Here is a 14332-nt window from a genome sequence, read left to right on the forward strand (position 1 = left end):
CCAGTTGTCATCACGTGGAACACACTTCAGACTGGAATTGTACATGTGGGCATCTGTTGCTGGAAAATTTAATGGCAGTAAACTGCCTAGATAATCACAGAATCACAGAATCACAGAATTGCCAGGGTTGGAAGGGACCTCAAGGATCATGAATCTCCAACCCCCCTGCCACATGCAGGGCCACCACCATTCCACCTAATGCTAGACCAGACTGCCCAGGGCCCCATCCAATCTGGCTTTGAACACCTCCAGGGACGGGGCATCCACAACCTCCCTGGGCAGCCTGTTCCAGTACCTCACCACTCTCTCCGTAAAGAATTTCCCCCTGACATCCAACCTATATCTCCCTTCCCTCAGCTTAAAACCATTTCCCCTTGTCCTGCTGTCACTCACCCTTTCAAAGAGTTGATTCCCCTCCTCTTTGTAGGCTCCCTTTATGTACTGAAAGAATGAATGTAATGACAGAATGAGGGTGACAATAGAATGGTACGTAATCACAGTGCAATGAAAAAAGTATGCAGGGTGCAGGAAGGGAGGTGTGGACATTCTGAGTTGCAACTCTTTATTTGCTCCAGAAAGCTCTATCAGAATGGAAGACTGAAGGAAATACTTTGAGTGTTTTTTTAATGTGACTGGATGAAAGATCCATGTGGCAAATTGAATAACTGAGTGGTAAAGGGACATAGATACCTCACTGTTTCATGGAACCTTTCAATTAAGCATCTGAGCACTGCGTACAGGACTTGGGAATATAAGTATTAGAGGATCATGGAATATCTTTATTTGGAAGGGACCTCGAGGATCATGTATTCCACCTCCTGGTTCCACACCGGACCTCCTATGGGTCAAGCCCTGTGTCTGAGAGCATTGTGCAAATGCTCTTTGGCCTTTGTCAGCTCAGTGCCAAACCACTGCCCTGGGGAGCCAGTGCCAAATTCCATGTATCTAGTTCATCCTACAGAATGATGCCAAGAACAGTTATAGAGATCGACTTACAAACAAAATTCTTGTCTTGAATTAATGGTACACTCACCATTTAAAAAAAAAAAAAAAAAAAAAAAAAAAAGAAAAAGAAAAAAGAAAAGAAAAAAGAGGAAAAAAAAAGAAAAAAAATCAAAGCCACATTCTTACGCTGGCATTTTACAGTATTGTCAGATTTTTGTAATTCTGTTTTGTCATATAAGATTCTCTCATCATGAAATAATGACCAAATTCTCTTTTCAGATCTAAACATACAAATGTTAAAGGCAACAGTGCTGTTCAAGAGTACATTACCAGCTCAAACACTGCTTTGGCTATAAAACTGAAGGTAGTAAAGAACTTTATCAAGGAGTTGGAAGAAAACATGTAAGTGTAGATTTAAAATCAACCTGTATTGTTACTTAGAGTTTGATATAGTGTAATCCAATGCACAGTACTTGTAACGTGTGTTTTACAAAATGCTGTGCAATGTAGGCATCTATTAAGATAAATGCTGCAAGTTCTAATATGTCCATGACCTTTCCAAACTGTTCCTTACTCCTACACATCACTACGAGTAGTTCTTCTGTCAGGAAGGATCACATGAGTAATTAACCTGTGACCGTAAGTTTGGAATTAAATGCATACAGTGGAAGTAAGAGCTGTGGGTTATTTTGCTCTTTCAGTGTTGAACAGCCGAGGTGTTTTGTTTTGGAGGGTGGATAGTGATGGGACACATGGGGAATGGCTTTAAACTGAGACCGGGGGTGTTGAGGTTTAGGTTGGATGTGAGGAGGAAGTTTTTCAGCCAGAGGGTGGTGAGGCACTGGAACAGGTTGCCCAGGGAGGCTGTGGATGCCCCATCCCTGCAGGCATCCAAGGCCAGGCTGGATGTGGCTCTGGGCAGCCTGGGCTGCTGGTTGGCAGGTTAGAAACCCAACAGGACTTTATTGCAGCCCTGGGTGCAGGGGGATCACTGCTCCTAGCATGCACACAGAAGAGCTGGAGCACACAGGTGATGTACATTCCACTTGTGAACATTCCTGCAATTGCAGAGAGCGTGCGCCTGTTCCAATCACTGCTGCACAGATTAAAAACTGATTGCAGATGAGCTGTTTTGGTATGGGGTTCTTGCCAACGGTCTGCAGTGGCTGTGTGATTCCTCGGGGAGTTGCTCTCCAGCCCAAAGGTCATGTCCTAAGTCGACCAGATCCCGTTTGTGTCCAGAAATGGCTTACACCAGATCAGCTGCTGGTCAAGTTTCTAACATCACACTGGCCTTGCTCCAGTGTCTGTGTCATCAGCCCCAGCACATACGGTGCACCTCTTCAAGGCTTTGCAACACTGAGACTCTGCACTTGGGCTCCAGACATCCTGCTGCACCAAGAGGTTATTCTAGCTTTGGTATCTTGCAACTTTGTATATAACTACATCACTGTAATCATAAATGTCTAGGAGCATGGAGGTGGAGAAATGAATCTTCCTGTAATTCTCTGTACTGCAGCCCCGTGGTTGTCAACACCTAATGCAATATTGAAATTTCAGTTGAGAAATTGAAAGCTGTCCCTAACAAAAAAACATCTGCATTTGTTATTGAAATCATCTAAGGATCAAGAAATCCAAATGCTTCTAGCATAACCACGATTACAGGCAGTGTTTAGACAAGCTCTTACAGGAAAACCAGGAACACAAGGCTAAAGAGAGACTAAGTGATGCACTCTGCAGGAATACTCATGGAAGTCTTCACAGTGCAGGAGTCTGATCTGATTACAGATGCTGTGCTTTAAGTACCCCTTATCATCTTTTTTTTCACTGTTGTGCAGGGGTTGGACTCAGTGATCTCTGGAGGCTGGAGATGCTGTTTACTAATGGCAGATGGAGGGAGGAAAAGCAAGTGAAAGGCATGCTGTGCATAGCCACCACATGGCATCTGCACCATTTCCCCCTGCACAAAGGAGGAGCAGCTCACAAGCTTGGCCTGGGCCAGGGAAGGGAGCAGACAAACATCTGGACCGACCCCAAACGAGCTGGTTCTGCAGGTTGGGTGTCTTCTGCTGCTTGTCTCACATGCTCCTGCTCAGCGGTAGATTTGTTCCTGCTCAGTGCTAACAGGAAACTCACACAGCATTTCTGTTTCAGCTGTGCCAACGCTTTGATCCCTTGCTGCTTGGATGGGGCGTTTGAAGAAGGATGCCTGTGCTGATGTCCAGCCAGGCTTTGGGGATGAGTCTCCACACCAGGGTACGACTGACAGGACTGAGGGTTGGGGATCCAGCCAGGTCGAGTCCAGTGTGCTTTGCTCCTGTTCTTAGTGCTTGTTTTTGCTCAGGAGGGCAGGAGGTGAACCTCGTGAACCAATGCCTGCAGACGGGGTTTGCAGAGAAAGAGGTCCTGCAGGCCTTGTGTGACAGCCACGGAGCTGCAGCGAGGCTGCATCAGTGTAAAACACCAGAGATCCACGGAGGTGTGAAGGGGAGCTGTGGGCTGCAGTCACGCAGGAAGGGATGTGTATGCTCGGGGTTTGGTTGTTGTGTGTGTGTTAAGTGACTGTGATACCACTGCTGGGTCAGTGTGAGTGTACGGAACAAGTGTGACAGCCTTTTTGATGGAGCCCTGTGAAAGGAGTCCTATGGACTTGAGATCCAACTATCAGCCCGTGGGCATCATCCAGGAGTTGGGGTAGGGGATGAGGCAAGGCAAAGTGGTGTAAGAAGGTGATAAAGCAGTCTGGCAGCAGTTCTATGTTTCTCCCATCTCCTGCTTTATTTCCTTCCAGGTGAAATAGATGGGTGCTGCAACATGCCCTTGAATGTAACAAAACCCACTCTAGTGTGGATTTGACATGGGCCCAGCACTGCAAGGTACGCTGCTGGGAGGAAGCGTCCATCTGGCTGAGGGCAGGAAGGCCCTCCAGAGGGATGCACTGAGGCCAGTTGTGCGAGGCTCAACAAGAGCAAGCGCCAGGTCCTGCGCTTTGGTCATGACGACCCCGTGCCAGCTTCTCCAGGATTTGGCTGGGGTAGAATTCCAAGCAGCCCCTGATTCCAGAACGTTGGGCTGGGCTGTTGGAATCTTCTGCCCTTGTGACTGGTCTTGCCTCCCCACCCTGTCTGTCGTGGTGGAGCAGCCTGGTGGCCCTCAGTGATGTCATAAGGGCTAGAATGAGGGGAGGAGCAGTGCGTGCTGCGCCCCTTCATTGGAGCGCTGGAGCTCTGACTGAGCAGCTCGCTTGTTGCACTTGTGCACCGACTGCGTCCCTTTGTCTTCACACCGTCCTGTGCAGCACCTTGTAGGTAAGCTGAGACAGTGTGGGAGAGACGGGGGGACAGTGAGTGCTGAGAACTGCTGGCTGGCGGAGCTCATAGGATCACATTATCTCCATCAGCAGAGGGGTGGCCATGAGGGACAGGGAGGTGATCGTCCCCCCCTGCTCTGCTCTTGTGAGGCCCCAGCTGCACTACAGTGTCCAGAAAGACAGGGAGCTGCTGGAGAGGGTCCAGAGGCGAGCCACAGAGATGATCAGGGGACAGGAGCACCTCCCCTGCAAAGACAGGCTGAGGGAGCTGGGCTTGTTCAGCCTGGAGAAATGGAGGCTGTGGGGTGACCTCATGGCAGCCTGCAGTACCTAAAGGGAGCCTAAAAAGAGAAGGGGAATCAACTCTTTGAAAGGGTAGATAACTGCAGGACAAGGGGAAATGGTTTTAAGTTGAAAACTTAAGTTTTTAAGTTGAGGGACGGCAGATTTTGGTTTTTCCCTTGTAGTCTTTGCTAAACCGTGGAAGCAAACTGACCTGCTCTTTCTCTCTCCTCTCTCCACCCTCTGCCTGCTTCCCTGCTGCAGCTTTTGCTCGTGGAAGATCAGAGCAAAGTGACAAGGAACGGCTGCGGATTCGAGAGATTTCTCTCCCTCGTTCTGATCTCTTGCCAGGTACCTGCCATGCTTTGTCCCCCCACATGCTTTAGCAGCCCGTGACGCCCCGTGTTTAGTAACACAGCCTCATCCAGCTTTGATGGGACGCTGGTCACGTGTGGGTTTTCTCCACGTGCTCTGCAGCTCAGCCCTCAGAAGGATGCTGTCTGTGGTGCTGTGACCAGCTGGTTTTATGGAAAGCAATCCCTTAGGCAAAGAGTCCCAGCCCCAGCTTGTGCAGAGCTGCACAGCATCACCAGGGACACCAGCAGGCGTGCTTGGGCTGTGTGAGTGTGCCCGACAGCTGTAGGGAGCACAGCAGAGGTGTGAACAGAGAACATAAAAGTGTGTTTCTTTTCAGTTCCAGCTTGTCACACCTACGCTGATGGCTGTGGCGTGCAGCGAGATCAGCTGTGGGCCTGACCTGGCATGGACAGAGGTAGAGTATGAAGCTCTGATTGGTCTTTGTTCCCTGACTGCAGCCAGCAGAGTGAGCCGTAGATGTGCTCTCCTGCTTTCCAAGAGAGCTCCTCTGTGGCAAGACAGCAGTGCAAGTGTGGCAAGTTTATAAAACTACCAGAGCCATCTCGGCTGTTGTGTTTGTCCTCTACTGACTTTTCCCTTGAAATGGCTGCAGAAACAACAATCATTCTCTGCTCTGTTTGGCCTCGCTGTTGGTTGGACTGCTCAAGAGAGCTGCTTGGTGCTGGCAATGGCACTGTTTGCACCTTGTAACTGCAGCCGTAGCTTTGGTTTCCCTCTTCACGGTCTCCTAGCATCTTAAACAGCCAGCCTTCCTGCACAAAGAGCGCAGGAAAGGAGGGGGCAAAATGGACAAGGCCACCTGTCTGCGTCAGTGCCATTGCTGATTAGTCTGGGTGGGGAGAGATGCATCTTTGCATTGCCTGGCGTGTGCCTGCTGCACACCAGGGAGAGAAACAGCCGTTATTAGACTTGCAGTTCCTTCTGAAGTGCCCACGATAAGGACCGAGTGCATTTCCTGCAGCTTTCTCTGCACATGTGCTCCTCACCTTGAAGTCCTCCTTGTTGGTTCCCAGCTCCTCACCGTGGCCTGTGCTCTCTGTTTCAGACTGAGAACAAGGGGAAGCCCCTGCTGGACCATGAGGTGGCACCCGTGAATGTTCCAGCTATTGCTGCTGCCCATGCTATTAAGAGATACGTTGCCCAGGCAGCGGATGAACTCTCCTTTGAGGTAAGCAGTTCAAGGCGTTCCTTGTTGTTCAATTTTACAGTGGCAAATGCCTTCAGAGCTGCACTGGTGCAAGTGCTCTCATGCTCGGCGATGTTTGGCAGTGCAGAAGAATGCAGTCATTTGAGCTGTGCTTTCCTCCCAGCTGTGCTGAAGCTGGGATTGACGCTGCAATCTCTTGCAGGTGGGAGACATCGTGTGTGTCATCGACATGCCACCAAAGGAGCTGACCCCCTGGTGGAGAGGCAAGCTCGGCTTCCAGGTAGGCACAAGCTTCAGACTGGAGAGTGCAACTTCAGTAAAGGCAGGAATATCAGCTTAGAGCTGCTCTGCCTGCTCAGGATGCCTAATGGACATAAACAGTTTCCCTGTGTCGGTATCAGAGGACCTTGCCTTTGGCTGCAAATGTTGAAAAATTATTACCTTTATGCTGTGAACTATGGCCATTTTCTGCTGGATAGTCTTATGGAACGTCAGGCAAGCACGTTCCGAGGGAAATGTTATGTGGCTTTTGGTTTAACAGTTCAGATCTGAGAAGTGCTGCATGCAATAGTTGGCCTCTCTTTTCTTCTTGTTACAGGTTGGATTTTTCCCAGGGGAGTGTGTGGAACTCATTAATAAGAACATTCCTGAGGCACTCATCAACTCAGTGCCAAAGCCAGGTATGGATGTTACATTTGATGGTGTGGGGAAGCAAAATGAAGTCTTTTTTGGGGTGTGTTCCATGTTTAGTACCTCCTTTATCCATGCCACATTGTCCTCTGGGTTGATGATCCTTCATGCACACCATGGGGCAGAGATTTGGCCCAATCCTCCTGTGTTTATGATTGGACTTGGCAAAACTATAGAATACTCATGGAATGGCTTGGGATGGAAGGGACCTCAGGGATCATCATGCTCCAACCCTCCCGCCTCAGGGTGGTCTCCCAGCCCCCACATTTAATGTGAGACTAGATCAGGCTGCCCAGGGCCCCATCCAGCCTGGCCTTGTGCTCCTCCAGAGATGGGGAAAATCCCTTTTTGTATGTACTGGTTGGTAATGTTCTTCCCGTTCTGACGTGCTCTGTAGAATGTGCTGTGCTCGGCCTCGTCCAACGGAGCCAGACCTGAAATGACCTGGTTTCTTCCTTTTGTTGTGCAGTGCCCAAGAAACGCAGCAAGATCCTCACCTTCCTTCGTTCCTTGGTGAAGGCCCGCCCAAAGAAACCGACCGAGCGGGAGGTGGAGAAGGAAAGGGTGTTTGGCGGTGACCTGGGAGAGCATCTTCTCCACTCCGGTCGTGATGGTAAGGAGCTGCCCATTCCTGAGATCTTCCTCTGCTGGGCGTCTAAAGAAGATGAAAGGGAGCTCATATCTAGCAGGGGGCAGACTGATAGCAGTGGAGGCGCGTGTAATGGGAGTTGATGGCTGAAGGATAAAGTGAGGCGGATGCTCCTAAGAGACAAGCACATCTGTATTTGCTTCAGCCAAGCCTGGCTGGGCTTAGTGGATCGGATGTGAAGCACAGCCTGCAGCAGGACTTGAATCAGGAGCTCCACTGACGGCTGGCACGTGTTCTTCAGTCCCCCAGGTCCTCCAGAGCTGCGCTGAGTTCATTGAGCAGCACGGCGTGGTGCAGGGGATATACCGCCTGTCCGGCGTCGCGTCCAACATCCAGAGACTGCGGTAAGAGTGCTGCGACTGACACAGCCTGAGTGCATCTGGTGTGGCTTTGGGCTTGCCTTCCTCTCGCTCAACCGGGTTTGCGTCCCTCTCTCCAGGCAGGAATTTGAGTCGGAGCAGATTCCTGAGCTCACCGTCCGTGACATTCACAGCGTGAGCTCCCTCTGCAAGATGTACTTCAGGGAGCTCCCGAACCCTCTGCTCACCCACCAGCTGTACGGCAAGTTCTCGGTAAGCACAAGGCCACGTCTTTCATTTCCCTCTTCCTGGGCCTCTTGGCAGATGGCTGCAGCAGTGCCCCAGCTCGGAGGCCCTTTTGCTGTCAGCCCCACGAGGTTTACTCGCAGTGGTGTACTAGCCTGATTGGTGTCTCGCTCCCTTTCTGCACTACTCCAGGATGCTGTTGGTGCTGCTACAGAGGAGGAGCGGCTGCTCAGAATGCAGGACGTCATCCAGCAGCTGCCCGCTCCTCACTACAGGTCAGTGCTGCCCTCAGCCTGCTGAGCTCAGCCCTGCTGCATTGCAGAGGGCAACGATGCGGTTCCAGGCTGTGTCTCACGCCGGCAACACGATGCCTGTGTATGCTGAAGGGTTGAAGGCTCCATGGGCTTACTTTATGGGGTCAGTTCTTGGGCACGGGGGCACGCTTGGTGCAGCTGATGGCTGCGGCTGTGCTGTGCTGGGGCTTGGTGCTGCAGCGTGGCACTCAGTCAGGTTGGATCTACTTCATCTTCGGTGACAGTAGCAATCACAAGAAGTAGCATGAATGGAGGTTTGCTTTCTGAATTGCAGCACGGCATGCTCGTTGGTGCTGAACGTTTGCCTCTCTTGTTTTCCAGGACACTGGAGTTCCTGATGAGACACTTGGCGTGTCTGGCTGGGAGCTCCAGTATAACAAACATGCATGCCAAGAACCTAGCCATTGTGTGGGCTCCAAACCTCTTAAGGTAAACTTCTGGTTCTGTTTCAACACTTCCTCTGTTCTCCAGTTAAGAAAAGCAGTCCTCTCTTTTTCTCCATCAAATGTGCTCTTCTCCTGTAAAATCTGTGGCTGACAGAAGAGCAGGAGCCTGGGCTGTTCTCCATCCCCACAGGCACAATGTCTAGGTGACAGTTGTGCTCTGTTCTTTAGATGGGACTGACGTGTCCTTGATCATCCAGGGGAATTTCTGCAGTGGCATCACTGATTGCCCACTGCGGAAGTCTCCAGAGCCTCAGCTGACAGCTTTTGGCTGCAACAATTCAGACTCGGGGAAACGGTCTTGGAGAAATGACTTCTAAAATCTGCCTTTTCTACAGATCACAGCAGAACGAGTCTGCCTGCGCCAGCGGAAGAGCTGCCTGCATGGAGCTGCAGACGCAGTCGGATGTGGTGGAATTTCTCATCAACCACACAGACGTCCTCTTCTGCTCCAAATCCGGAGCAGACATTGCAGATGCAGCAGGTGAGTGTCTTCCTCCATTAGCTTGATCTTGACCTGACACCTTGATCAAATGCAGGCCTTCTCCAGGACCTTTGAGATACTCTTTTACCATCAAGGGGACAGCAGACCTCTGGGCTTCCATTAGGGTATGGCATCCTGTTGCTGGATGCTGAGAATGTCCAAGCCCAAACTTCACAAGGAGGAAACCGTAATTATTATGTTTGCAGGCAGGAAAAGCTTGATGCAAATGTGGCAGCGAAGCTTTCTCAGTTCCCTGCCCCCATTTCCTTGGGTTTTTCCTTGCCTGTTTTGATACAGTAAGCTGCTCTTAATGATGACCGTGTCCTTTGCCATAAACACACCTCTGCCCACATGGTTATGTTGGGCTCCTCTTCTTCCAGTGGCACGGATAAGCAAGCCTGAGAAAAATACAGCACCTCCCCCAGAACTGTGGTGGCTGTGCTACTGCTTTCTGATCCTCGCTCTTACCTGTGGTTTTCCCTGACAGGGCACAATTCTCTCCCAGGGCCCAAGTCTGTGGGGGTCTCTTCTGCTGCCACAAAGCTGCTCAGCCTGGAGGAGGCACAGGCACAGAGGCGAGGCCACAGCAGCTCTCCCCCTGTGACAGAGAGCTGCCAGGACATTGAAGTGGAAGAAAGCCCTGCAGCTGGGCAGGGCAAATTCCACACAGTCATCGACTTTCCATCTGAAAGGTAAAGAGGACTTTCTTTTCCAGCACCTAGCATCATTGTTTGGGTGGGTTTTTGTGTTTTCCTGCAGAAACCAGGCAGTGCTAGGAACAAGCAACTGCTGCCAAGAGCTCAGTGCAGCTCTTCCCTCACCCTGAACCACGCACGACTCACAGCATTGGCTGTTTTCTCTCTCCAGGCAAAATCCACCCAGCAAGAATGAGGAATCACCAGCTAGCAGTTGGTGTTGCTGCTTCAGCCTCAGGAAGCCATCCTCTGGCAGCAAACGCCAACTGCAGCGCAATGCCAGGCAGCCCTCTGAAACAGCAGTGGTAGTCCTGGCAGGTAAGGGTGCAAATGCAGCTTCCAAATCCCTGCTATTCAGGAACATAGAATTCAAGCTTGCTCTGCACTTCTATCTCCTTCTGGCATTCCAGCCCCTGCCTAGCATCTTCAGTTCACCCCTGATCAAGAACCACTGTCGTAATTCAGCTTGTGAAAGTTTGACACTAACCCCTGTGTATCCTTTCTAGGTGAATCGAGCCCTTGCCAAGCCATAAGATCCAGGGCAAGTAGCAATGATGCTCTCTCTGCTTCCATCAGTGGAGAGCTCATAGGAAGCACGAATCGCTGCAGTTCCAAAAGCAGCCTTACACACGACAACAGTGATGGAGAGAAGGAGCTCATCGAAGTTCATGCTATCATTACACCTGGCTCTGCTGAAAATGCTAACCTGGGCCTGCCAGACACCACAGTCACAAGTGTGGTCTGTCACCCAGTGTCTCTGCAGTGCAGCCCATCCCAAGAGCAGTGTGAGTGCCCCGACAGCAGCACCTCCATGCAGGAGCAGGTCAGTGTCAGTGAGGAGGAGCAGAGCCTCTTGCAGGGGGACTGTCAATCAGGCCTCCAGTCCCAGGCACCAGACAGCAGCACTGAGAGCTCTGAGCCACTCTCTCCATGACAAGACAGGATGAGTCCCTAAGTCACCGTGGACCTCTCCCACCCTCCTGTCTTTTATACAATAATAAAAGCACACTCGTGCTCAATCAACGCCTTGACTGCCTCCAGAGTCTTCATTCACACGGACTGGGATGAATGCAGCACACAGCAAGGCACCCCAGCTTGCAATGCTGTGGCTGTGGGGTGCGTGCAGCACAGCTCCGGGTTTGTTCCTGTTTTGTCTGGCTTTGGGATGTCTGCAGGGGGAGCTCTGCTACCATTTGGCATGGTAGCAAATAATCTCTCGCATCCTGGATGCTGCTCATGATACTCCCAAGCTTCCTGGCTGTGGCTTTGTGATGATTTTCAGGGCTTTCTGATGCATTTTCATGCCTTGCCCGCTCCTTAACACCTCCCTCCTCCCATCATGTCCTTTCCTGGCTCCCATCTACGAACTGGCCCTGCAGATCATCTCCAGACCTGTCATCAGCACACTGCGGCAGGAGAAGCTCCCCCTGGCCAACGTCAGGCAGTACTGCTTGGTCTGCAGCTCAGTGGCCATTTCCCTTTTAGGCGGCTCCTGCAGAAGAATCAAGCAGCAGAACCTTTTGCTCACCCTGCAGCACAAAGATGCTGCAAAAGCAGAAACAACCTGGGAATCTCTGGGTCTGCAAGACTTCACAGACACTCACCGGCTGTGTCTGATGGCTCCCTCCCATCCTTGATTTCCTTCTCCCCTTCTCCTCGTCTGATCCCACTGCTGAGCCATGATCAAGCTGCCCAGTGTGGCATAGCATCGTGCAGAGCCGTGCTGGCACCTCCTCCCCTTCCTCTCCTGCAGCTCAGCCTGCAACCTGAGCAAGTTTTTTTCTGAGAAAGTGACCAGCTCTTTGCCATCCCTTTGCCCCTGCAAACAGTTGTCCAGAGGATCTCGTCCAAGAATTCCTGGAACAGCCTGCAGCTGGCTCTCCTGAAGTTCAGGCTCCTGCCTTTGCTTCCTGCCAGGCCCGCATTCCTTGAGATCACCAACTCAAGGAGGGCATGGTCACTGCAGCCCTGACCGCCTCCTGTTGTAACCCCTGGTGTGCACCATGTCCAGCAATGCTTCCCTTCTGCTTGTTGTGCCCAATGCCTGCACCACAGAGTGATTCTCACTGCACTCCAGGAGTCTGTCAGATTGCTTGCAGCCAGCCATGCTGATTTCCCAGACTGACTGGAATCCCCCATCAGGATGAGAGTCAGTGAGTGCGATGCTTCTGCTGGCTGCAGTAAGCAGCTCCCACCAACAGGCTCTCTTTCCAGGCGGCTGTAGCAGACCCTCACCTCCAGAAGCCCTGCACTGCTGCACTTCCTAATTTTACCCACAAGTTCACAACCTGCTCATGGCTCTTCTTAGTTCTTTGCACTCAACTTCTCATCATAGAGGGCAAATCCCTTGCCTTCCAGAATTCCATAGTATCAACTGTGTCTGCTTTATGTCAGGATTTTTTTTTCTTTCTTTTCTTTTTCCATTTTCTAGGTAGGAAAATGAATTTCTGAGCCAGGAGAAGCAGAAGTGAAACAGTCTTCCTGGCACTGCTCAGGTTGCAGGAGTTGCCAAGTGCTCCTCAGGTAACGTGTGCTGAAGAGCTGACCTTGGTGGCAGGGGCTGTGGCTGCATTTTGTGCCTGTCATGCGGGAATACAAGAAAGCCTATTCAGAGCAGGAGCTGCAGAGCGAGATAAACATCACGAGAAGGTAAGGCTGAGAAGCAAGGACACCTCCAGAAAGAAGAGAAAAACTGAGTCAAGTGAGCTGCGTGACGGCCGTGTGATGCTGACCATGATTGGAGGAAGAGCGCATGGCTGGGAATGACTGATGGCTCTGGTTGGATGGGTGCCTGTGTGCACAGAGGTAAGGAGTGTTTGTGGGATGTTTTGCTGGCATCTAACGGCTGTAAGGGGAAGTCAAGAGAGAAAACTTGTGAATGCATAGAAGGGATGTTAAAATCTGGAACAGACTGTTTGGATCAGTCACAGCTGAGTCCAGATTGCCACACTGCCAGAACCTGGGGCCTAGGATTTTCCTTTAAGAGTGCCAACTGCTTATTTTAAATGATAAAAAGTAACATTGATAGAAGCTTCCCTCCTTGCATTAGAATAAGGCATTGATATTTGATGTTTCTGTCTTTCCATTCCTTTAGCAGCCTGGGTGTTGATGCAGCTGCATGCATCTGCTGCCCTCCCCTTCTGTTTTGTGTAAAAGAACAGTAAAATATGCAATCAGTGTGAGATCTTTCTGAAGTATTTTACTTTATTTGCCCCTAGGCTGCAATGGCTGGGAAATGGCAGTGTCACCCAGGAGCCCACACGGCGACCTGATGTCTCATTGTTGGGGTCTATTGGAAACCACCATGATGACAAAAGAATGCCTGGGATTCCTCCGGCCCAAATGCCAAACCTTGCACTTGGCTGTGCTGAACCTCATGAGGTTCAAGCAGGTCAGCTCCTGCTGGAAGCAGATGGTATCCCAGTGTGAATGAAGGTCAGTGCAGGAGCAGCTGCTGATGGGAGGAAGGAAGTCCATGCTGAAGAGCTCTGAAGCATCTGCAGGTATGGTTCTGGAGGAGGCAGCAGTGATGTCGGAGGGCTCCCCAGCAGGAAGCTGTCTCATCCAAATGCTTGCTGAGTGGTTGGAAGGGAGCTTTCTGCATGACAGCAGCACCATCTGCTTGCTTCAAATGCTGCAAAGACAAGGATTAGCACGAGTTCCAGTATCTACAGTATCATCACGAATCACGATAGGATTACAATGTGTCCTCATACAAACGCAGCCATTTCTCTCTGAGTCCAAAGGCTGTCCGGAAAGCATCTGTGAGGTCTCTCACACCAAACCACTGCTGTCCGTGTGGGATCTGACTCATTAGGGTATAGGGGTTAGGAACCACAGGCTGTCTTTTGAGAACGGGTTCAGTCATTTCCTTACATCTTGCACCAGCCGATACGTGCCGTCTGCCTTCCGTGCCGACAGGATTGGGGTGTTATAAGGCCACAGACAAGGTTCCAGAAGACCATCCTTAAGCACTGTCTGTGTTACAGCTTTTAGACCCACTCTCCCTTCTAAGGCTATGGGATATTGTTGCTGTTTCACAGCTCCACTCCCTCCTTGGGCAGTTCTTTGTAAGGGAAAATTGTGAGTCCACCCCGATTTCCTTCCCCTGCCCACACCTTTGGATTCATTTCTTCTTCATCACAGCTGTTAACACATTCATTGACCCCTGATATCTGTTTCACAGACTTACAGCAGTAATACTCATTTAACTGTTAAATCTCTCCCCCATAAATCGGTCCCTGCTTCAGGCACAGAGAACAATTGCCCTGCAACTATTTTATCTTTCCATTTTAGTTCTGTGGTCTCCAAGAGTGGAGCTGTCACTTCTGATCCCTCAGCCCCAGTTATGCACAACAGCCACATCCAGATACACGCCTGGTACCTCTGAACTAGCTAATGCTGTAGGATGGAATGTTGTTTCTGCACTGGCTATCAAATGTGGGATTGC

The 14332-nt window shown here is 50.7% G+C and overlaps 1 protein-coding gene across 1 annotated transcript; it reads left to right on the top strand.

Annotated features, from left to right (window-relative positions):
- The first annotated feature begins 3984 nt into the window (after positions 1 to 3984).
- Positions 3985 to 14082, top strand: LOC149912628 (rho GTPase-activating protein 32-like). The gene is made up of 16 exons (XM_090130885.1): positions 3985 to 4253; positions 4802 to 4888; positions 5232 to 5309; positions 5961 to 6083; positions 6265 to 6342; positions 6661 to 6742; positions 7222 to 7365; positions 7643 to 7745; positions 7841 to 7973; positions 8139 to 8221; positions 8582 to 8689; positions 9042 to 9187; positions 9675 to 9879; positions 10055 to 10200; positions 10389 to 10616; positions 14069 to 14082. Exons 3-16 carry the CDS (start codon positions 5256 to 5258, stop codon positions 14080 to 14082), a joined length of 1647 nt encoding a protein of 548 aa, XP_089987011.1. The 5' UTR covers positions 3985 to 4253; positions 4802 to 4888; positions 5232 to 5255.
- Positions 14083 to 14332: the final 250 nt, after the last annotated feature.

Source organism: Phasianus colchicus, chromosome Z (genome assembly GCF_987193195.1).
Source record: "Phasianus colchicus chromosome Z, bPhaCol1.hap1.1, whole genome shotgun sequence".
NCBI lineage: Eukaryota > Metazoa > Chordata > Aves > Galliformes > Phasianidae > Phasianus > Phasianus colchicus.

Coding starts and splice junctions, on each gene's coding strand:
- LOC149912628 (XM_090130885.1), top strand. CDS start 5,256: ATGGCTGTGGCGTGCAGCGAGATCAGCTGTGGGCCTGACCTGGCATGG. Junction 6,343..6,660: donor GAGGCAAGCTCGGCTTCCAG/GTAGGCACAAGC, acceptor TTCTTGTTACAG/GTTGGATTTTTCCCAGGGGA. Junction 8,690..9,041: donor TGGGCTCCAAACCTCTTAAG/GTAAACTTCTGG, acceptor CCTTTTCTACAG/ATCACAGCAGAACGAGTCTG.